The sequence below is a fragment of the Equus caballus genome, chromosome 14 (assembly GCF_041296265.1).
Source record: "Equus caballus isolate H_3958 breed thoroughbred chromosome 14, TB-T2T, whole genome shotgun sequence".
In the NCBI taxonomy this organism is placed as follows: Eukaryota; Metazoa; Chordata; class Mammalia; order Perissodactyla; family Equidae; genus Equus; species Equus caballus.
The window spans coordinates 42,047,286-42,069,127 of NC_091697.1; the positions used below are offsets into that span (position 1 = coordinate 42,047,286).

Here is a 21,842-nt window from a genome sequence, read left to right on the forward strand (position 1 = left end):
CAGGAATCTCTCTTGATTGGCAGGTCCCCCGGTGAATGTGAGCTGCAACATTTTCATCAACAGCTTTGGTTCCATTGCTGAGACAACTATGGTGAGTGAGTCAAAACATAAGCTGCTATTTCCTGCTGGGGATATCTCTCTCCCTGAAACATTCACCCTCTGCACTGGTCTTCTCCAGGAAGATGGGGAATCTGGTGTTTCTTTCAGGTCTCCAGAGGTATGCTATGAGACTTGGACATTTTTACCGTCCTGTTCAATGTTTTGGGTGAAGACACACATCTGAAAATGGCCAAAAAGCTAGCATGGCTAGCACAAGTCAAACACCTAGGGTTCCAAAAACAAAATTATATCAACAGGCTAAAGTTTTTGATTCAAAGAAAATGTAAAGACCTGCTTGTAAGTTTAAAAAATTCAACTGCAGAATAGCCAAAGACTGGTTGTAGAAGCTGAAATGGGTATGTTGCGTTGATTCTAATCTTCTCTCTACTTTGGGAAGTATTTTAAAATTCCCGTAGTAAAAAAGTTCAAAATAAATCTATTACATTCGGGAAAAAGACTAGAAGGAAAAATATCAAAACGTTAACATCAATTATCTCTGGATTATAGACCTATGGATAATTTTTAATTTTCTTCTTTCACTATTCCTATGTTTTTCAAATTTCTGCAGAGTAAATATTACATTAGTAAATTTATATAAATGTAATGATACTTTAAACTTTTTTTTTCTCAATCCTTGAAAACAAAACAATCAGTTGTACTCATGTGACGGGAGTGGTCTAGCTTGTGAGAAAATAATTAAAGCCTCCAAGAAGTCGTCTCTTTATGAGCAGAGTGCGAGGCAGCCAGTCACCGAGTCCTATGGATGTTACTGCCCTGAAGTCCTCTACAGCATCCGTTCCCGGATGGCCGCCTGCCCCTAATCTAGTTCAGGCTTCGCTCGTGGCTTGTCCACACTACTGCAAAGGGTGCTCGATTCTCATCTTGCCCCCTCCAATCCATTGTTGCCCACACAGTGGTCTATCTAAAACACAAACCTAACCACACCGCTCTCCTGCTTTAATCCTCCCCGTGGCTCCCCGGCACCTTCAGCATTAAGCCCAATTTCCTGTGCAAAGCTTAGAAGGCCCTGCTTCATCTCTTCTCTCTCTCACTCCCTACTCTGGATAAATGGACTCGCTCAGAGTTCTCCACGCAGAGGGTGCCCTCTCTCTCGGTTTCCAGCCTTCTCTTGATGCTGTTGAGGCCTCTGCCCAGAGCATCCACTCCAGCCTCCTTTCCCTTGCTGACTCCTACTCTCCTTTAAGTCTCTGCTCAGAATCACCTCCATAGAAAGCCTTCACATCTAACACGTATGTACATGGGGATGAGTTCATGTGAGTGCTTGACCCAAGGCTAGAATGGGTCCCTGCTACCCATTCTCGACACATTTTACAACTCTCATAACAGCACTTAGCACCGTGGCAGTCTGCTTATTTACCCCTCTTCTCGCTGTAATGGAAGTTCTTTGCAGGCCAGAATCTTGTCTCATTTCCAGTGGTAGCCTCAGCAGCTAGCACAGTGCTGTAATAACAGGCACTCAATAAGTTTTTAAAATAAATAAACCAAATCAGATAGACTGTCTGTCAATTCAAACCGTTATTTGGTCTTAAACATCTATGGAAATTAGATCTAACCTTTCAGTCCCAGACTGGCAAAAATCACTGAGCTCTGTGGGTCATGGGGCAAATGGTCCAAAATCCGTCCTTTTGCAAAGAAGGCTGCCTTGATATGCTCAAATCGACCCCACCCACATCCAAAGGGCAACTGATCAAACTCTCTAAAACTAACAGGCCTCGTATCTCCAGATGGAGACGATCCCACCTGTCAACTAGGAATGAACAACGCTGCTTTCACTGGGATTCAGGTCAAAAAGCCTAGTTTTTCCACACTTCGAATGGATGTCTTATAAGGGCTCCTGATGAGCCCCTCTGCTTTTCTTCTCCCTCCCAAGTCAGACGTGCATTGGCATCTGCATCATTCATAGTCCTTGTGCGGTGGGTGTTCACATGCGCACTCTTCTTCTGAAATGGTAAACAGTCATCAAACCAAGTCAGGGCCCATCCAGTTATGTAAAGCACTTGGTTTTTTGAGGACAAGTGTACACGTCTGCACCCTGCCCTCACTCCCACTTCTTTCCCTATAACAACCACACAGAGATCTCTTTCTCTGATACAGATTCCTAAAAGAACAGCAGTTGGCCCTATTTTGTGCGGTCCTTGAAAGCCCAGGCTCTGGAGTCACATAGACCTGGGCTCACTCACTCCATGTGATTCGCTTCATGTCTTTCAGCTTCAGTTTCCTCATCTCTAAAATCCCAGTAGTGATTAGCAGACCGACCTCATGAAGTTATTAAGGGTGGAAATTATGTGCAGGAAAGTGTTTATCCCAGTGAATGGTCTAAATGCTTCCAGTGATGACAGCGACGGTGATGATGATAGAGACTCTGGACACTGAAGCCCCCAGACTCTCGGTGATTAGCTGTGTGATCCTGAGCAATCCCTAGACTTCTCTGAGCCTTAGCTTCTCCTTCTCGTGTGTCTCCTGTGCCTTTCCAGATTTCACTCCTGTTGCATTTAGCTTCCTACTCAGACAGTGTAGCAATTAAGACACAGTCTTCCACAGCCAGACAAAATTTGAGGCTCAGCTCTGTGACCCTGGGCAAGGCAGCCTGTCCAAGTCAGCTTCCTCATCTGTGATGTGGGGCACCAATAGCATCCACCTTGTGACCTGTTCTGAGGGTTAAGAGATAAGGCATAGAAAGCGCTAAGCATGGTGCCTGACACAAAGGATACACACAGTGAATGGCAGCTGTTATTATTAAATGCCACTTAAAATTTTCAGCACATTTTCACACTCATTCTCTTCCTTGATTCCTTCTCCAGACACTTGGTCTTACAACCACTCTATTAACTAGACATGGCGGACACTATGTCCCCAATCTTACAGCTGAGGGAAGTGAGATCTGGAGATGTCACATCACAGAGCTAGTTAGTGACTGAGCAGGGATTAAGATGCAGTGGTCATATCCCATAGACGAGTGTTTGCTCTGCCCCACACTGCTGTAACACCACAGAGCACAGACTCGAGAAATCGGGGGACCACAGATCCACAAAGCACATTTAAGCAACAACTCAAGTGCCATCAAAAGTGGAAATCCAGCCTCCTGTCATGCCAGGCTCAGCACGGCTCGGGAGAAAATGGTAAATAGTGATAATGGAGGTAACCAACAAGGGGAGCCCAAGGAGATGGCTCCCTGGGGTGAAGATAAATAGCTTGAGACAGGGAGCGAAGGACTGGCAATGATGTGCTTCCTCAGGAGTGGCCCCCAGTTGACATCGCTTTCCTCCTTATTAATTAAAATTAATCCAAAGTAGGAGTGGCCATTTTCCAGCTTGCACATCCCATAGTACTGTGATTTTTCTCCACTGGATTCTTAATTATCTTTATATGTTTAATTTACTTTGCAGATCATTTAGGGGAAAAACCCCTAAAATCTCAGAGCCAGAAAAAAATCTTAAGAAATTGTCTAAATCCTCCTTTATTTTACAGAGAGGGACTCTGATGGCTAGAGAGTGACATCGCTTGAGCAAGGTCATATAGCCTGGAATGGGTGTGACTGTGTCCCGGGAGCAGAACTCTTTGCAGTGGCCAAGGGTTTCCCTCCCTTTAGCTTCTTTCTCTCCTAGATCCCATTAACCAAACACTTTGGACCACCTTCCCATTCAAGCCTTGTTCCCTGTCACTCAAAATACGCTTGGAGAGCACGAGAGCACTCATAGTAATTTAATAACAAGAGCAACAGCCATGCATTAAATGCCAGTGTGTTCAGGTAGTTTGTAGAGCACTTCTACACATATCATCTCATTTACACCTCACAACAACCCCCAGGAGGCAGGAAATGTTATCCCCATTGTACAGATTAGGAAACTGAGGATCAGAAAGGTTAAGTCACTTACCTAAAGACACACAGCTAACGAGTGGCAGAGGTGAGATCTGAACTCAAATCTACCTCACCCCAAAGCCCATGTTCTCCTGAGCCAGCTATAAATATTTAATCCCTAGATGTTTGGGATTACCCAGTCCCACTTGTTTCCTTTGGTCATAGGGAGTGTGAACTGAAAGGGAACTTCGTTGAACAGACATGCTCAGGCCCCCAGACTTCCAGCCCAGGGCTCTGCCTCGCCAACCACACAAAGAGCTGGTTGTGCACCCTGGGCCCATGGCAATACAGACGTAGCTCAGTGTCAGAAACTTTCCAGGCTGTGTTTGTTCTCCAGGAGCAGCAGGAGTGCACAGCAGCTCTATAAACAGCTGGAGTCCCTGGGCCTGACTGTCTGCTTCCCAGGGCCTGGCTTTATTCACCAGAGCTAACAGACCGGAGAGCACGGAGAGGCAGCCAGCAAAGCAACAGGGGTCTCTCTCCATTCCCGACGAGGGGAGGGCTGAGGCTGCCTGTCCTTCACCTGACCTTTCCCGGGACTCTTTGAGTCTATGCAGCAAGAGGAAGGTAGAAGCTGGAACAGGATGCATGAGGGAGGAGAAGGGGGAGGGTCCTGATCCAGAGCAGCGCCCCTAGCAGTCGACAAGAGAACGATCTGGAGCTAGAACCTACAGGAACCATCCAGCTTGTTGGGACATGTGTGCTTATGACTGTGCATAAGTGTGCACTGTAGCATCTATGTGTCTGTGTAGTACAAATGCACATGTGTATATTGTAGGATTGTGTGTTTGTGCAAATGTACGCATAGGCATGTATATATGTGTGTGCTGGTTTGAATATATTTAGACACGTGACCTCAAAGAAAAATGTGCATGACCATGTACAGGCATGAATATAAATATGTGTATTTCTGTGGTTATAAATGTGAACGTGAATAGGTGTGAGTATGGATGTGCATGTATCTGTGTGTATGCATATATGTGAGAATATGTGAAAGTATTTGAGAATGACTATACATGAAGCGTATTATTTTCATTTATGTAACTGTGTGTGGATATTTGTGAATATGTAAGCACATATTTAAGTATGCACCAGCATTTGAGTCAGCATAATTATATGTGTGTATATGTATGTGCATGTGAATGTATGTACAAATACATGTGACTAAGTGAAAGAGTATTTAAATGTGTATTAATATGTGAGTAGGAGTATGTCTAAACACGTGTGCAGGGGTACATGTGAGTGTGCACATGGTCGGACATGTACATAGCTGGAATTCACGTGGAACTATGTATAAACAAATGTGAGACAGAGACAGAGAGAGAGTGTATGTGTGTGCGTGCATGTATGTGAGTGTGTGTGTCTGCGTGTGTGAGTGTGTGTGTGTATTGACATCCTTTGGGCATGAATCCCAGTATTTCCATTATTAGGACATGAGCTCCAGCCTCTCTTGCCAAGGGTCAGGCTAGCCTGGCACAGAGACAAGCACGCTGTGGCCAGGACCCCTGGTGATTAGTGACAGCCTATCCACAGCATGCTGATGGACAGCAAAACGCTGGAAGAGTTTTATAAGTATATGAGAAGTAGATGAAAACAAGCTTTTATAATAAGGCCAATGAAAAGGGAAACAGAGAGAGAGAGAAACATAAATGCAGATGGACAGTTTAACGTACATCCTACTAGTTTCCTCTCCTTGATTATACATACATTTGTGCACATACGCACATCTCTGTAGAAAGAAGGTTGTGCAATACAATTTGCCTTTTTCACTCCCGCCATGTCTTGGAATCTCTCCACTTCGCTAGATATAGGTCGAGCTCCTTCTTAACTCTCTACACACCACTAAATTTGGAAACATAATACATCACTTATTATTATTACATTCAACATATGACCAAATGATTTTAATCTATGTTTCCAGACTTTACGGGCTGCCTGTAAAATTCCATGGTCTGGACACACCATTATTTCATGGTATTTAGCCACTCTTCTCCTGATACACCTTAAGACCAATGTAGCTTTTCACCATTACAAACAGTGCCATAATGAACATTCTTTACATAACTCTGTGCATTTCCTAAGGACGTGTTCCAGAAGTGGAATTTATCAAAGGACATGTACATTTTTATTATTTTGACAGATATTTTTGCCCAGCTCACTTCCAAAGAAGCTTCACCAATTTCCAGTCCCCCCAACAGTATTCGTTTCTCTTTATCCTCACCAAGCCGAGATATTCTCAAGCTTTTTTATTTTACCAAATGGGATTTTTAAAATTACACCTCATTGGGATTTTTAATTTTCACTTAGATTCGTAGTGAATTTGAGCACTTTTGCATATGTTTATTGGGCATTTTGAATAATATTATAGGTTTCTTTTTTTTACATGTAACTCCTTAATCCATTTGGAGTTTGGTTTTCTGTAAAGTATGTGGTGGTGGTTTAACTCTATTTTTCTCTGATTAGACAGTAATTTCTCCAACACCATTCTTAAGTAGCCATCATTTCTCCACTGCTTTGAAATGCTCTCTTTTTCGTAAACTAAATCCTCATATATACTTAGGTCTGTTTCCAGTCTCAGTTTATTGTTTCATTGTTCTGTTTATCTGTTTCTGTACCAATACCACACTGTTTTAATTACAGTCATGAGTCACTCAATGACGAGGATATGTTCTGGGAAATGTGTTGTTAGGCTATTCCGTCATTGCGCAAACATCACAGAGCGTACTTACACAAACCTAGGCTATATTATACACCTAGGCTATGTGGTACTAATCTTATGGGACCATGGTCGTATCTGGGGTCCATCATTGACTGAAATATTGTTATGCAGCACATGACTGTACTATGGCTTTTCGTTACCTTTCTATGTCTGGTAGAGGAAGTCTTGTAGGACTTCGTTATTCTTCTTTTGTAAGGTTTTCTTCACCTTTCTGGCCCATTTTATCTTCCATATGAACTTTAGAATCCGCTTGTTGAGACCTATAAAAATCGCCTCAGATTTTGATTGGGATTGCATCGAGTTTATAGATTAATTTGGGAAGAATTGACACCTTTACAATATTTTATAAACATGGTACATCTCTCCATTTGTACAGGCATTCCTTTATGGCTTCGAGTAAAGTTTTAGAGTAGTGGGGTTTTTCAAAATATATACAAGTCACACATTTCTTGATAGGTTTATTCCTAGATGTTTTGTGGGGTTCGTAGCTACTGTGGATGAGATCCTTTTTTGTTGTTGCTTTTTCCATTACACTGTCTTTCTACAGAGCTAACGCTAGGTCAGTTTTTATACTCTTGGGTTTGGAGGATCCAAGAGAAAGTCTATCAACTGTCATCCAGTTAGATATGGCTCGACACTCCATAAAGCCTTGGTACACTGAAGACTAAGAGAAGGCCAAGCAGAGAGCCCTCAGAAATGCCGTTAGAGTCTGTTACAGGCAGAAAATGGGGTGACAGGCAGTCTTGGTATCCTCTGCTGGATGATGCTCTCCCAATGCACCACCAAGGGAGGCACCAGGATCATGGATTTATGAGAGCCCACAGTTGGCTCTCCACCAGATCAGATTCAGGAAGGCTGACTCACGACACCCATCAAAAGTTGCTTTTGACATACCTGGAATTAGAGGGAAAGAAGGTAGACAGTCCTGAAGGAAATTTCATCCAGGCCAGAGAGAGATCTAAGAAATCATCCTTGCCTCCCTGCACACAAGCCCTCTTTACAATGATGAAGAAGTTGATTTTCTCTCAGCAGTGTGACCCTGTCCTCTAGATGACGCTAGATTACAGTTGCCAGATGCCTGCTCCTTAAACTGCCCTTTCCTATACTACTGAATGAATGTCTCCCATGGGTTTATAAAATAGTTCTCTAAACAAGACACAGTACAATAAATTAGGGTTCCACTTATTAAATTATAAGCACATGCCTGTCCTAAATCATTGCGATGACACATGAGTCATCGTGATTGAGGCTGGGCCCTGCCAAACTCCTCCACTGCAAATTCATCTCTCTTGTTAGTTTAACTCTCAAAGAGCAGGCTTACTCTTCCTAGTTCCAAGTTGGTTAGTGGTGTGTTTCATTATTGTGCCCTATACTGCAAACACTGTCCTCTTTGCTCTTTCCAGGTTAACATCTACCCTTCAGTTTGCAACCAGTTGTGAATCCGCCTCACTGTTCAACATCCCAACCCAAAGTTCTCCACCTGATACTGACTATAAGGCTGTGTATGAGCCACCCTGTCACAGGGGCTCAGTGAGGTGCCAGTATACTACGTCTCCTACATTTCTTTCACCTACCCATATAGGAACTTGGTTTAAAAAAAAAAGGAAATAGAGGCAGCACATGATTGTCAAAAAAATGTGAAATGGGGAGCCAGACAGCCTTAGATTCATATCCCTGCTCCAGCACCTAGTAGCTGTGGGAGCTCGGCCAAGACAGTTAACCTCTGTTTAACCTCCATGAATTCCAGTTTCCTCCCCTATAAAATGAGTATAATAATACCCAGTGTGCTAGGTTGATGAAAGGTTTAGAGATACAATGCATATAAAGTTCCAGCAAATGTTAGACATCCAATAAAGTAGCTGCTATTAGCATTTTGACGCATTTATTAAACTCACGCTCAGCTTTAGTGATGCCCTAAAGACAAACAAAGATGCTCAGCTCTACTGGTCCAAACCATCTACAGTTCTTTACAACAAATGTAGTTCTGACTGTGTGAGATCCAAATGAGAAGGCACCAGGCAGGGTGGTGAAGTAGGAGAGGTTCAGGGCACAGAGCAGGCATCTGGAGCCAAGGAGGCAATGGGTCAGGATCTGGGGAGTCTGCCAGCGCTGGACTTGAGTGTAGAGCAGACAACGGGTCAATGCAAGGGTCAGATTGGGAGGGAGCTAGGAGTGCTAATGGACTGCTGGACCTGGGGCAGAAGCTTTTCTCCTTTGCCCGTTTTAATATTTTCTGCTAATTGTGAATATCTACAAGACCACAGGTACATAAGAGCCGCGAGAGGCAGTATCTGATGGCATGGAGGTGTCATAAAACTGTCACTCAATGCAATTTTGGGAGATCCTGTGTAGTGCAGTTTAATGGTTAAGTTCTTGGGCTCTGGGATTAACATCTTGGGTTCAAATCCCAGCTTTGGCACTTACCAGCTGTGTGATGTCAGGAATAGCATTTTAACTCCTGTGTGCCTTGATTTACCTAACATGGAATGATAGCAGAACCTACATCACAGGATATTGTGAAGATAAAATAACACACATAAAGCTCTTAGTGTCATTCCTTGCATGTGATATGGTCTCAATCTATTAGTATTATTTTCATTGTTGTTCTCAATTCTGGATCCACCAGTAACTAGTGGTGAGAACTTGAGCTTTTAGGGCTTCAGTCTCTACATCTATCCAATGGGAATAAGAATCTTCTCTTCCATGCCAAACATCGTAGAACAAAATTAACATGAGGGTGCTTTGAAAAGTAAAAAGCAGCAAATAAGGGGGCCGACCCAGTAGCATAGTGACTAAGTTCATAGGATCCACTTCGGCAGCCCAAGGTTCGCAGGTTCGGATCCTGGGCATGGACCTACACACTACTCATCAAGCCATGCTATGGTGGTGTCCCACATACAAAATAGAGGAAGATTGGCAATAGATGTTAGCTCAGGGCCAATCTTCCTCAAAAAAAAAAATCAGCAAATAAGTACAAGACATTATTAATAAAAGGAGCCAATACAGTGTATTGCTTGAAAGCCTAGGACTTTGGAGTCAGCCAGTCGTAGATTCAAGTCTCTGCCCTGTCTCTAACTTTAAATGAAGCGCCATTATCCCCAGGCCTCAGTTTATCTGTAAAATGGTGTCGTTGGGAGAATTTGGAGAGAGAGCTCATTAGTGCACATAGCACAGTACCTGGCCCTCCATCAGGATTTAGTAAACTCTACATGTGCCCGCTGAGCCAGGTCCACACTCTCACGGGACTGTGAGGAGACCAGGGCTGACTCTTCCCACATTTGGAAGCAACGTTCTGACTCTGGCTCCACAACGCTTCTCAGGAGTCTGGAAAACCACCTGAGAAGAAGGGTGGCAGGAGGGAGAGGGTGCAGCAACATAAACCAAGCCTGGGCGTCCCCCACTCTGAGCGGGCCCCTGACCCCTGGCCTTCGGCAGATTCACCTTATGTGTCTCGATCCCAAACTCTGTCTGTGTCGAGTCTCCATGCGAGCTTGTCCAAGGAGAGCAGAGCCTGCCCAATGGCAGATTCAGCTGGGCTCTCCTCCTGCTAGTCCTGGGGCCGCCCTCAAGGGTGCACAAGTGGATTGGGAAAGAAGTGGGATAGGAGTCGAGATTGCTGCATGCGAGTCCCACCTTAGTCACTGAATTGCTCCCTGGCCCTGGGAAAGCCTCTTTCTCTCTCTGGGCCACGTGTGAAATGAAGGAGTTGAGACAGAAGTCTCCACGGTTCTTTCCAGCTGTAACATTTGATGACGAAGAAGATGATGATGATGACGAAGAACTATGATTCTCCCATCTACCCCCACTCTCCACTCCTGCTATCTTACTTTAGATGCTCCTTGCCTCTCAAACTGGACTGTCACAACAGCCTCATCACAGGTCTCCTGGGCCTGTTTCTCTCACTGCCAATATCCCGTGGTCGTTCCTGCCATACGGATCTTCCCGAAGTCAAACTGTGGTGTTGCTCCACTGCTTGAATCTTCTGTGGCTCCCACTTGGCTATAGAATAAAATCCAAGCACTGTGGCTGTCAGTTAAGGATACCCACAGCCTCAAATCAACCCATTTTACAGCCTTTGCACAGCAGAGCAGTCGAGAGCATGAACACTATACAATCAGACAAACCAGATTCAAATTCCAACCTCGCTGTTTACTAACTGTTTGAATCTGGACAAATTATTTAACTTCCCTGAGCCTTCTTCATCTATAAAATTAGATGGAAGATACCTATATCTCGGGATTGTTTTAAAGATACAATTAGCTGAAGTGTGTGGCACGCTTTACCTCATTGCCTGGCGTATAGTAGATATTCAATAAGAGGAACTTTTCTTGCTAATGCTACTAATGGTTGAGCTAAACTGAACTGTTTGAATGCCCCTGTCTACACACCTTTGTTTGTGCTGTTCCTTCTACGTGAGATTCCTTTGAGTCCCAACTCTACACATCCTAATCCCAAATACACCAAGATTGCACCCCTAGCCTTCACGTCCTATCCTGGTCTAAGCCTGTACTGCTCACCTCTGTCCTTCCTCTTTCTTGCCAGCTGAAATCAGATATTGTTCACATCTCAGAACAATACCAGATCTAGAGATGCTAACTTCAGGAGGATGGAACGGACTGACAAGGGCCATTTCAAATGCCACATTCTCTCCAAAAGCTTTTACAGATTCACCCAAACTGGCTAGAAGTAATCTCCATGACATGAGAGCAATATCCAATAGCAATTTGTTAGAACCTCCTATGACCTTTATCACTTTCAGTTTTGTCTGGTAGATATTTGTATCCATATCTTGCCTTGCCTGCTGGATAATTTGAGTTCAGTAAGGGTAGAAACAAGACCTTGTTCCTCCACGCTCACTGCTCTCCCACTGGGCCTAACATTTATAGAGTTGAGTTGAGTTTAGAGAAGACACATCCATTTGAGAGCTGGAATGCTGAGACTTAGGAAAGTCTGGGAATCTGGTTCCTTGTCCACTTCTGGGACGATGTCTCTTGGTTCTGACTGCAATGGGCACACATCTTATCCTCCACCTTCTCTTCTCACCAAAACATTCACACAGGAAATTGGCTCTTTCTTACTAAAATACTTCATGCTTCTGATTTCACCACAATACTGAGTTTAAGGAGTTTACTGGGAGAGCTTAGAATCTGAAACTAGACACAATGGCAGGGAGGCAGATCCCACTGCAGGTGGCACATGGGAAGCCCTCAATAAATGTTTGTTGAATGAATGAGTTAATGCTCTACCTAGGTCTTATAAGCAAGGCTGTTGCCCAGTTACCAGAAATCAGACCATCAGGGAATTTCAGAGGCAGGATGGGTGAGTTGATGCTAAAGACCTCTGAGATAGAGCTCTGGAAATCCCTCCAGCCTCAGACCCAGATGGGCCACCTTTAAAAGTGTGAGACCTAGAAACCAACTCCCAGAGTGTAACCCGAGGTTCTAGGGTGGAGAGTTCAAATGTTGCTCCTCCAGCCCCTGAACTTGAGCGTGGACCTCCAGCATATTGAACACCAACCAGTGCGAGTGCAGGGCTAAGCAAGCAAAACAGCCTTTAGCTTCCAACCTATTACACCAATTACATTGATCTCTTCTGAACTGCACTTCCCACTGCTGTTTACCAACCAGGGAGGAGAATCAATGGCAGCAAGTTGTTTGGCAGCAGCTGCTGAGGGGAGAGCGGGGGGCAGTGGGAAGGAGGACTAGAGCTGCCCAAGGACACTGAGACACATTCTCCAGGTCTCCTGCCCTCACTTTTCATGAGTCATTTCATAACGAGACCCTGTGGCTTTTACTTTGTTTTTCTTCCTTTTGACGATGTACCTTTATATTTTTTACAATCAATCTGCATTTACTTTTGTAATAAGAAAAAATAAAATATTTTTTAAATATCAGTCATAAGATGCAAATGTAATGATGTCCTCCCTACTCACCATTCCTGGAAGGCTCTACAGTACTCTGGGGATGAAGTCCCCACTCCTCAGGATGCTCACTAGGCCCTGCCGGCTCCCGCCCACTCCTCCCCTTGCTTCTTCCCTTGCTGTTCTTTCCAAGTGCTCTTTCCTCTTTAGCTCAGCCATATTTGGTTGGCTCACCTTAAATATCATGTCCTTCTGGAGCCTTCCTTGACCACCACCCCAAGTCTAGACGGGGAGCCTGTCCTCTACATCTCCGCAGACCCTGCACCTCATCCCTGTGCGAGCCCTTACCGCAGGTGCCGTCAACATTGCCGTAGGCTCTGTGACTGCATAAATACATCCTTCTTGTTCTCATCGGAGTCTCCAGTGCCTAGAACAGTGCCCGGCATTTAGTTGATGCTCAGTTAAATGTTGTCGACAAAGTAAACTAATAACAATGAGCTATTTGACTTGGAAGAGTTCTCAGAGTCCGTCTATCCCAGCTCCTTCTTTTAACGGTGAGACCCAGAGAAGCAAATCCAGGTTCTAATCCCAAGTCTTTTACTGAATTGCTGTGTGACCTTAGAAAATGCCTTTCCTCTCTGAGTCTCAGTCTCCCCAGCTATAAAATGAGGAAAGCTCTTCCTGCTCCAATGTTCTGGCTTTGCCTCCTCCTCCTGGGTACTGGGCAGCTTGTAGGTTTACTGACTGGGTGGGTAGCTGGGATGGTGCAGGAGAAATAGAAAGTCAGGTTCATCCTCTCGAATTGTTGCCCATCAAGTTGAGGAGATGAGACACACACAGTGCAAAAGTGCTCAACTAAATGTTTCTGGTGATTCCCTTTTGCTAGGAGATCAGAAAAGGAAGAGATCAACCTGGGGAAGCCTGGGGGCAGCAAGGCTCCCACAGGAGATAAGGCTTAGCTGAGCAGGCAGAATTTCCCAGGCAGTGAGGATGAGAGAAGAGGATCCTGGCACAGAGCTGGCTAGCCACACCCACAGGGTGTGATGAGCAAGGGCCCACTAGCATTAGGCTGATGTGGACTCAGATCCCAGCTCAGCCTCTTACTAGCACTGGTCTTGGACAGATTTCTCAACCTTTTCCAAGCCTCAGGTTCCTTACCCTCACTATGGGAAGCTGAACGTCTAGCTTGCAGGGGTTTTGTGAGGATTAAACGCATGTGACAGGATCTAGAACAGCGCCTGGTGCCTAACAGACCATTTTAAGAAATGTCACTTTCTTTTCTTCCCTCCAGCCACATAAACAGGCTTGACGTGTCACCGGCAAGAACGTCAAAAGTGCTGAGGCTTTGGGGCTGAGGCTTTTTCTGCCCAACCATTCATAGCCTGTTTACTCTAACGTGACTCGTCCAGTGCCTCATCACACACACACTTCGTGTAAAATCCAAGGGAGAAGCAGGGATTGTTTCCAACCCCCTGATCAGATGGGGCCGGATTGCAGCTGTCCATTACTGTCCGCAGCAGAAACAAAGAAACAACGTCCAGGTCTGGCCTCAAGTTCTCCCTCCACCATGGGACTTATAAGACATGAGATTACAAGACCAAACGCCATTTTCTATGGGGCTGGAGGGAGAGGCTTCAATTGAATTATAGAACAATCCTATAAAATACCTTGGAACATTTTATGAAGCTATTGATATTTCTGTAAGCAAACGGAAGGAGGCATGTGCTGTGGGAGGGACTGGCAGGGGTGAGGGAGAGGTGGGGAGGAGGGCTGTTTGTTTTAGCTCACCCATGCTGATGACAGATCAAGAGAGCTTGGGATCTAGAAGCAGCATCCCGGAAGAAAACATAGCATGAGCTCATTTATCCGGCACCTTGAAGGAAAGAGCAGCAGCAGGTGCTCTCATGTGGAGAATATCCCTTGAAGGAGAGCGTTTAAAGTTGATCTTGAGCTGAGCTTATTAATCTTTTAGGGAACTGTAGACCCTTTGGGGATCCATCATGGAGAGCTATGCCCTTCTTCCTGGGAAAACACAAATAGACCCCAAATTCCACCGGCAGTGTCATAATATTCGTGGGCCCCAGGTTTACAATGCCTCTCTAACAAAAGAGAAACCTTTTCTTAATGAAAATATTCCTTAACTTCATTACCCAGTTTCCTGCCATGGAGACCTACCTGTGCCACTAATCACTTCTCAGATTGTGACTGGGAACCGAATGGACTCTTTCAGTTCCTCTAGCACCAGTTGAACAAACCTTGAGGTAGAAGTCAGGACCCTTGGGTACCAGAATCGGCTCTGCCCCATCTTTTCAGAGCCAAACTGGGCCAGTCTCAATTCTCTCTGGACTTCAGTTTCTCCATCTGGAAGAAAAGATGGAGGAGGTGGGGAGAGTTTTGACTCGGACGGCAATTCCTGACCTATGTTCTGTAGAAGACAAGCATCATGCACAAAAGAAGAGAATTCTATGACCGAAATAAAGGAGGGAAAGGCTGCATACTCTATTCTCTTCTTGGAGATACACACAACTCCTTAGCATATTAAGGTCTCTGAGAAGTCCTGCAATGAAGAAATCTGTTGCATTTGGTTTAGTCGAACATTTCTCTAATTGGATTGATCCATGAATTTTTTTTTTTCCCGCGGAGTAACTACCCTGCAGTCCCAACAGAGAGGCATTTAACTTAGCACTGAGTTTAGAACCCGGTAAGACGTGACTCCATAACATCTATTAATCCTCCCCAAACAAATCACATGTTATAGAAGGTTCCAGAAGGCTGGTATTAACAGAGTGGTGTGGACCCGAGGACAGCAGGGACATTAGAGAACTCCTCGACCCATCCTACCTTCACTGCTCAGAAATTAACTGCTCTCTTTGGGCGAATAGTCTGAACACTCAGCTTTTAGCCTTTCCTTTAGTTCCCTCGGTCTGTCTCAAAGAGTGACTGTCAAACCTTCGTGAGCAGGGGAATGACTGCACTGACGGGATGATGATAAAAGAGGGACTTCAGTTTTATCTCTAATGTATTATTTCTCTTATCTAACAAAAATGAAGCAAACATGACAAGATGTTAACAGGATGAAAACAGGTGTTTATTGGATCAGTCTGAACTTTATTTTTAAAATTTCTCAAAAGAGAGAAGAACATTTAAAGAGTCTCAGTTCAGAGTTGAATATACTCAATGGGTCATTTAGAGGATTTCAGGGGTAATTTTGATTCCTGTGGTTTTTGCCTGATGCACAGACTTTACTTCTGATGCCCACATAAGATGCAACAACACTCTAATAACATCCTCCAGAAGAGGCCTTGGGGAGCACTGGCCGAAAGCACCAGGGACCTCCAAGAGTGGGCATCCCAGGGCCTGACCTGACTCCGCCTCCTTGTCTCCTGGCTGTAGGACTACAGGGTCAACATCTTCCTGCGGCAGCAGTGGAACGACCCTCGGCTGGCCTACAATGAATATCCCGATGACTCTCTGGACCTGGACCCATCCATGTTGGATTCCATCTGGAAACCTGACCTGTTCTTTGCCAACGAGAAGGGGGCCCACTTCCACGAGATCACCACAGACAACAAACTGCTGAGGATCTCCCGGAACGGCAATGTCCTCTACAGCATCAGGTGAGTTCCGGACAGGTTAGTCCCCTCCATCCTCAGAACATGCTTTGCCCCATTGCCTTCTGGGAGCAGACATGAACAGGGGGCCAAACCCAACACCTCTGCAGAATAGGTAAAGCCAGCTCTGTAATTTACACACAGCAAGAAAGAAAGAAATACCATGGGAAGTCCTAGGACTCAGGGGTTCATTATAACCAGGCAGACCAAGGACACTTCCTAGAGAAGTTGGGGTTAAAATTAGGCCCCTAAGCTTATGCAGCACTTCAATAAAACAAGAAGGGAAAAGAGTATTTAACAACAATGATCCATAGCAGGAGCATTCAGCTACGCGAGATGAATATGTTCTAGAGAACTGCCATACAATGTGGTGCCTATAGTTAAAAACACTGTAGTATAGGGGGCCGGCCCTGTGGCCGAGTGGTTAAGTTCACACACTCCACTTTGGTGGCCAAGGGTTTCGCTGGTTCGGATCCTGGGCACAGATCTAGCACCGCTCATCAAGCCATGCTGAGGCGGTATCCCACATGCCACAACTAGAAGGACCCAAAACTAAAATACACAACTATGTACTGGCAGATGTTGGGGAGAAGAAGAAAAAAATAAAAAAATAAATAAAATCTTAAAAAAAACCCCACTGTATTATACACTTAAACATTTGTTAAGAGAGTAGAGCTCATGTTACATGTTCTTACTACAGTGTAAAAACAAGTACCAGGAGCAAAGGCACAAAGCTGAAAAAAATCACAGCAACGTCAACATAAATGGGCCTGCCAGGTGGACAGTGCTGGTACAAGCCAGGGCAGCTCCATCCTTCTAGAAACCTCTATAAACCCCATCTATAAACTCTTTCTATCCTCCATACCTTGCACTGAGTTTAGGAAGCTGGGACCCCTTCCCCAGCTGGGGGTTATCCTGCAAATGCTAGTGAAGGGCATACTTTCAGGGTCTCCTACCAGCCCTGCCCACCTAATTCCCAATCTCCTCCTCAAGGCATGGAGAAAATGATCACTAGTGCTGTTATCCTTACCTATGTACCATGCACTGAAAATTTACTTACTAGGCTGGGTACTTCTCATATATTTCTAATCTTCCTAACAACGCATGAAGTAGATTTGATTACACCCATTTTGCAGATTAGACAAGCGAGGATCTGAAGTTTAAGTCACTTGCCAAAGTTTCCACAGGTAGTTAGTAGCAGCGCCTAGATTCTACTCTGTTAGTGTGGATCAGATGCCCACTCAGAGCACAGAAGAACAGTGCATGGCATTCAATAGGCACTCAAATATTTGATGAACCAATGAATATGTTTTCATTTCAAAGACCTTAAAAGGGGCACTGGTCCTAAATGACTCTCCCTCCCCTCCAGTTCCTCTGGGGAATGAGCTTTAAGTGTCAAGGCTGGTAGGAGAGGCTGCACAGGTCCTAACCCTCAGTCGCTCCTGAGGGGAGAGGGGACTTCGGAACCTCAGAAGGGAAAAGAGGCACCATGGAGGGGCAGGCTGGGAAGAACCAGAGATTTATATGGGCTTCCTCACCCCAGAGCCCGCCCCACCCAGTGCCCCTCCAGACTGAAGGGTGACGGGCTCAAGATGGCCACCCAGGCCCTGGCTGGCTAGAGGGGTCACCCTGCTAGATTTTACTGCTGCCAGGCTAGTTTCATACCTCTGAGAAGCTAAGCCCCAGTGCAGCATGACAGAAGGATAAATCAGCAGAAAGTGATGTTCCCAAGGTCATTCAACTTCAGGAAATTAACCCAGTGTGACAGCTGCCCCACTTTGGAGCTTTTATCTTCAGAAATTCTACAGCATTCACTTTCCCTTCACTTTCCCCGCCCCCCCGCTCCACTCCCTTCTTTCTTCTCTTCTTCCCCTCCCTCTCCCTTCCCTTTCCTGCGTCCTGCTTCTACTTCGTGCTTAAAGGGGCCCCATCCACAGTTGTGGGTGTGGGCTGGAAAGTAGAAGCTCACAAGAGGCTGTGTGCCTCACCATGGGCAGCCAAGGGGCCAGCAGCCAAGTGCCACTAGACCACCACCAACCAGGTGATTTTCAGGAGAGCAGTGCTGGGAAGCCTGCCAGCTGACACACGAGCTCAGAATCCAAAGGCGAGGGGACATGGTTTTGAATCCTGGCTGAGGCATCAGCTTCTGTGTGCCCTTACATGCGTCCCTTCCCATCCTTCTCTGCACCCCAGTTTTCTCACCTGTCAAATGAGGGAGCTGGCCTGATGCTCTAAGCCTTTTTGGGCACTGAGAGACTTTCTTCTCTGTTCCCTGCAGCAGGTGCTCAGATGTTGGCAAAACCTTTTTCAAGCTGAAGCCTTGTGTCCCTGCCCGAGCTGCAGACCTGGGCTTCTATTAAGGGGATGCCTTCTGGTTCTAAGTCTGCAGCCTCTGCAAGAGTTGAACAACCCAAAATAAACAGCTAGCCCAGAAGCCTGGGGCACCCACCACTTCCCAACTGACCCCAACATGAGCCCGTAGATGTGAGCCAGCTGTGTTTGAACACCCAGAAGGCAGGGGTCCTATTTGATGAGCCCAGAGTATGAAGGGAGGCAGCCAAGAACCACTTGCAGCCCCTGCTGCAGGTGCACCTGGAGATGCCTAAGCCCTGGTGCTGCTCAACTTAAAATTCAGGCTCTGCCCTACCCGAGGGCTCTGCAGAAGAGTCACGATGGGGGTTGGCCCCTGGCCTCCAGGCCTTCAGGCAACTTGCTAAGGGCAGATCCCTAGAAGTCAGATGGACTCCAGAGAAACCCAGAAGTTACACTAATTGTGTGACTTTAGGCACCCTACTTTATCTCTCTGAGCCTCAATTTCCATATCTGGAATGTGGAAATATACATGTACTTATTCAATAAACACTAGTTCTCTGACCTCCTTGACCTCTCCTCGATCACTGATTTTCTGGTAGTAACTAGAAAGAAGGTTCAGCCTCCCTGGAATGTGGGTCCAGCATCATTCAACTCCCTTCTCTTCCCAGAATCACCCTGACACTGGCCTGCCCCATGGACTTGAAGAATTTCCCCATGGACGTCCAGACATGCATCATGCAACTGGAAAGCTGTGAGTCCCTTGAGTGAGGCCTCTAGAAAGAACCAGGCTCCCCTTTACCCTCGGGACTGGCAGAAATTCCCACACAGCTGCTCCCAACCGCTGAACCCCAGGAGATTACTGGAATAGCCCAAAATACCAAATGAGGGGCTTGCTCTTAGAAAAGCCACTAGAAATATAACTCCCTTTCCATGGTCTGACTGAGGCCCAGCTTTGGAGGCAACAGCATTCTCCCAAGAGCCACTGTTCCATGTCCACTGGGAACATGCTCTCCAGGAATGGGAGAGACATAGCTTGAATAAGTAGTGGTCCTTGCACTCAGTGGGATGCTCACTCCAGCAGGGGAGACAGAAGACTGGCTGCCCAAATAACACTAACCCGGCCAGCAAGTGGTAAGCATGTTGCTAGAAGTACAAGATGCTGTGGCCTCATGGCAAAAAGAGTGTCTCCTTCTGATTGGGAAGGCGAGAGGGTCTCGGAGGAGATCACAGGGGAAGCAGCATTTTAACAGATGGGGTAGCTGACTTCTTTGATTGCAAACACAGAAACCAACCTAATTAAAAAAATGAAATTAAATGGAAGGACATGGGGGTTTCTCATGGACTTGAAGGAGAAGCTATAGGACAGGCACCAGGGCAGAAAATTCAGGCAGCAGGAACTAATGGGCGCTCCCCTTGGAGCACCCCTTCTGGGGGAAATCAGCACCAGCCAATTCTGAACCTTTCGTGACTTCACTGAAAGTCCAGGAGCAGAGAGTCTGATTGGCCTGGTTGCATCGCCATCTCACACCTTGGCCCCCAACTGACAGTCCCACCATGACAGCACATCAAAGAGTCATTCCCCAGAAGAAAAGCTGCTGTGAGCAAGAGGGAGCTTGTGAGGATGGTGTGCAAGCACAAAGGGCAGAAGTCAATTGAATTTGCTGGGGGTAAGGGGTGGGGGTAAGGAGTGAGGGCAACAGGACAAGCTAAGGTCAGATACTTGGAGGGGTAGGAGGAGAGGTAGAAGGGCTGTGGGGTGGGTGTAACAGTTAAATCAGGTTAACTTCCCTTGTGGGGAGATAAAAAGCAACATGGTCTCATGAGTTCCATCGAGTGTCTCATGCCTCTCTGTCTCTGACCCTAACCAACCCTGACATGCTGCAAATAAGTGCTTCTGAGTGGTGACTGCTCCTTCTTCTGATCCCACCCCAGTTGGATACACCATGAATGACCTCATCTTTGAGTGGCAGGAGCAGGGAGCTGTGCAGGTGGCAGATGGACTAACTCTGCCCCAGTTTATCCTGAAGGAGGAGAAGGATTTGAGATACTGCACCAAGCATTACAACACAGGTGGGTGCAAGGGGTCACCCTCCTCAGAGCCCCACCAGGGCCAGAGGTCATTTCAAACATTCATTCAATCACTGATTCAACTGATCTTATGAGGTACCCCAGATGGACCTAGCTCTGTACTTATTACCTAGTGGCTAAGAGAATAGTCCTTGAAACCAAAAAGTGGCTCTGACACCTTCTTCCTGTGCATCCTGGGACAAGTAACTTAAGCTTAGGCCACGCCTCATTACAAGGGGAGTTGGGAGATACAGTCTTTACTGCAGGTAGCAGTATGCCCACCCCAAAACAGACCCTATTCCTAAGGCAGAAGGGAAGGGTTGATATTAGGATATCTAACAGTGTCTCTCACAGAGGAACTGGCATTCCTGATAGGGCAAAAGTACACAAAGTGCTCACATTAGCTCTCAGCAGGAGGGAGAAGAGGTGGCGCTGAAGATTAGTAAACAATGAAATTGGAAAGGGTCCTCTACACCGAGAGCTACAAGAGGGTGGAGAAACCAAGACTGTTTGGCTCAGCTCTCTATCTGCCATGCCTAGCACAGCCTTTGATGGAAGATTGAATACAGGATGAACTGGGGCCAGATCAAGACTGGCTTTGCATGCCTATCTCAGGCTGGGAAAGAGCTCGTGGAAGCACTGTGGAAGAGAGTTAGCATGCCAGCTGGAGGGCTGGCTCGGAGGCTGCTGTCTGAACCCAGCTGAGTAGAGTAGACGCATAAAATAGGATGACGGGGCCAAGGAGAGGAGGAGGTGAAGGAGAAGCATTGAGAGAAAGCACTGTGGGTTCTGGTACAAGTAGAAGGCCCAGAGAAAGGGCAGGCAGCCTGCGCTCTGGTCTGTAGGACAGCTGCTTCTTTCTGGGTGACCTCGGAGATGTGTCAGAACCTCCAAAGATACTCTCTTCATCCCCGGGCGAGCCGAGACTCAGAGAGATAACGGTACTCCCAGAGCAGCCAGGAGAGCAATGACTCCCCAGGAATCAAGTCACCACAGCTGACTCTCATATACCACAGACCTTTAGTGTTTACACAGCTTTTTCTCATTCATTATCGCATTTGCTCTTCACCATTCACATTTAAGTGAGAGCTGAGTTCTGCATTAGATCCCATGGGTACAAGAAGAGAAGACTGGCAAGGCCCTGTCCACTTGGAGCGTACAGTCTAGGAAATCCCCTAGCCACTGCACTTCCAAGTACTGGAGCTGAGAGCCCGCCATGGGACTGGCCCCATCCCAGTTCAAGGGATATACGGATAGGGAGGGGATAGGCTTCCCAGTGCCTACGGCAGAGGG

At 46.1% G+C, this 21,842-nt stretch overlaps 1 protein-coding gene across 2 annotated transcripts in view; it reads left to right on the plus strand.

Annotated features, from left to right (window-relative positions):
• GLRA1 (glycine receptor alpha 1) overlaps nt 1–21,842 on the plus strand; it is a 78,935-nt gene that overhangs the window by 37,373 nt on the left and 19,720 nt on the right. For both annotated transcript variants that reach the window (XM_001503630.6, XM_001503632.6), the window contains exons 3-6: nt 24–91; nt 15,952–16,175; nt 19,151–19,233; nt 20,415–20,552. In XM_001503630.6, the coding sequence (XP_001503680.1) occupies nt 24–91; nt 15,952–16,175; nt 19,151–19,233; nt 20,415–20,552 (513 nt within the window). The remainder of the gene's footprint in view (nt 1–23; nt 92–15,951; nt 16,176–19,150; nt 19,234–20,414; nt 20,553–21,842) is intronic.